This window comes from Physeter macrocephalus, chromosome 12 (assembly GCF_002837175.3).
Source record: "Physeter macrocephalus isolate SW-GA chromosome 12, ASM283717v5, whole genome shotgun sequence".
Lineage (NCBI taxonomy): Eukaryota > Metazoa > Chordata > Mammalia > Artiodactyla > Physeteridae > Physeter > Physeter macrocephalus.
Window position 1 is genome coordinate 37,961,286 of NC_041225.1, and position 2,977 is coordinate 37,964,262.

At 34.0% G+C, this 2,977-nt stretch overlaps 1 protein-coding gene across 1 annotated transcript in view; it reads right to left on the reverse strand.

Moving 5' to 3' along the window:
- Nucleotides 1-219: 219 nt before the first annotated feature.
- Nucleotides 220-2,977, reverse strand: part of RAD51AP2 (RAD51 associated protein 2) — an 8,079-nt gene continuing 5,321 nt past the window's right edge. The window contains exon 3 of the mRNA XM_024118598.1: nucleotides 220-338. Coding sequence (XP_023974366.1) covers nucleotides 220-338 — 119 coding nt within the window. The remainder of the gene's footprint in view (nucleotides 339-2,977) is intronic.

Consider the following 2,977-nt stretch of genomic DNA (forward strand, 5'->3'; position numbering starts at 1 on the left):
AATATGAAACACTAAAGAAATATTTTATAACATTTAAAGGTAGATACACATATTAGATACATACACACAAAACCCTCTCCATATTTTATAATAAAGAAAGCCCAAAACTCCTAAGCTGGAAGGAAGCATTTATCCAAAGAAAGAAACAGAAGATTTATAGATGTGAAATGTTTTGAAGTATTAAAGTCCAATACCTTCTTCTAAGTTCTCGTAACATATTTATTGCAGATAGGGATGAAGTCGTTTAAGCTTAGCTTTTCTTGACAAACCAATTCTGATTGGTCGACTGCATGTCTTAAGAGGTAGTACTCTTGAAATTCCATATGAAAAGTTACCACCTAAAAGTATAAGACGATAAAAGTACATAAGGGAGTAAAAATCACTCATAGTTTCTATGCTTAAAAATTTTTACTAACTTCTAATCATGATACTAGCAACATTTACTGAGTCACTGAGCTAAGTGCTTTGAATGCATTACTTTACTTCCTCCAATCTCCATTTTTAAAAGTGGAAAACTCAGCACAAAAAATTTAAGTAACTTGCCAAACATACAATAAAATAGCAGCTAAATAAAATCAGCGTTCCATTCAGGAAATCTGACTTAACAACAACAAAAAAAACTATATAGGTTTTAAAGTTAACTTGATGTAGTGGTTGTAAAGACCATGTTGTTTTTCTATTAGAAGTTACTAGACTATACTGTTAATAATTACATTTGGCTTCTAATAAAGATTATTATCAATAATAGAGCACAAATGTATTTCATCTGTTACATATCAATGGAGGGCTCTAATTTTGAAGTTTTTATTTAACATCACACTAACATTTTCTAAAAAGTTCTAAAAATTTCATGGAGGTATATATGTTACTAAATCAGTTAACCAAACAAGTAGAATCAATTACTCTTGACAATGAGTACCTCTCATTAACAAAATACCTCTTACTTTGAGTACTTTAAAAAAAATAAACAGTAGGGTACATATGTAAAGCTAAAAATGTATCAAGCTTTAATGAATTAGTGTGACCTTAACATAACAGCACATTATGCTAAAAACAGTGTAATTAACCTAACGTTAAATATGATAAAAGGTAAACAGCATGATTTCTACTAAGCTGAATCAAATAGAATCTGTGTATATCTATGTAAACAATAATGAAATAAAATACAAAATTTAGCTATATGTAAATAGAGAGAAAACACAAAGATAGCTATAAGACAGTTTATGATATTTTATTCAACATTAAAATTATAAAGTTAATTATAAAAATAAGAGGAAAAATGTATTGCTAGATTTTTTCATTTTTTTAAATGAAAAAGGATGGTCTAAAATAAAATTGTTGGATCATGAGTGATATACTAGATTTGGTTATAAATTAGGTAATTTCAGCAACTTATGCTAAGTATACTTCTTTATTATGAAATTATTGTTTCAGAAAAAAGCTACGATTAGTCTATTTGATTACTTTTTCAAAGTATAGCTTTCCTCTTTCACATTCTAATACAATAGATACTTCTGGTAATTTTGCAATGGATGGGAAATGGGAAATCACTGAACCAATTTGTATCAACAGCAGGTCTTTTGCAAAGCACATGACCTTAAACAGTCATTAAATTGTGGCTATAAGAATATGCTTCTAAAAAAAAAAAAAAGAATATGCTTCTTTGTCTCCTTGGATTTCCTACCTTTTTAAAAAAATAAATAATGATCCCTTTTATTATTGCTATATACTAGATTAACTTACTGCTTTGTATTGTGTAACAATTCTAAACATCCAAGCATAATACCAGAAATTGCTCATTTTAGAAATCAATGTTAAAGAAAAAAGTCATGAAGGTTGTTAGTGGTCTATTAGAAATAATGCCAAGTCAGTTGTTTTCTAAATCCTTGTAACTCAAAGTTCCAGCTCAACTCAAAGTCTAGCAGCATCTCCATTTGCTAGGAGCTTGACAGGAATGCAGAACCTTAGAGCCTACCACACAACAAAATCAGAATCATTTAATAAGACACCCAGGTGATTCATATGTCAGATGAAATAAAAACTCACTTGAGAACTGTGAGTTTCAGTTTTATTTGGGGACTTACTGTGGACCATACCCCAAGATACAGCCTCTCAGATAGCTCTGAAGAGGTAAGGGAGGAGGTCAGCGTATATGTGCTTTTGGAGAAGGGGTACCTGCAATCAGACACACACCTTGGTAGAAGGTTACTGCTAGTCAGGAGGAACAGATATCTAAATTATTTTAGTGCTTGTCTAAGTATGGGAAGATGCAAGAAATTGGATTCATACAATTTTCTCCCGAAAATATCTATCTGAAGGCCTGTTCTGCCAGTTTTTCCAGAGCACAGAATGCCTCATTCCTGATCTCTGCCCTGAACTCCTTTCAGGGTGTGCTGCAGGTCACCAAGGGCGGTGGCTAATGACTCAATCCTTGTAGAGTCGGGTGACTAGTGACATTCTGTGGCTGACATATATCCACATTAAAATTAGAGAAGTATTGGTGCTAAATGATATATGGCACCCTGGCTAGCTGGCATTTAACACGCTCAAAGTACTTGCCTTCTCCATACCACAAAGAGAGAAGAGACAAGGGGAGATAGGATACCCTGGAGATATTAGTAGTAGAAACTTTAATTGGAGGCATCATGATGACAAGTGGGTAGGTATCAATAACATTTCTGTACAATCAGAAGTTTTCCAATACCTTTAAAATCACCCTACATAAGCAGGCACCCACTTTCCCTAGGCAGTTAGTCCATTATTATCCCCACTTCACAGTATCTCCCAACTTTTCCCTTACACTATGGATTTTTTTTGTTTTTGTTTTTGTTTTTGTTTTTTTTTTTGCGGTATGCGGGCCTCTCACTGCTGTGGCCTCTCCCGTTGTGGAGCACAGGCTCCGGACGCGCAGGCTCACAGGCCTAGCCGCTCCGTGGCATATGGGATCTTCCCGGACCGGGACACGAACCCGTGTCCC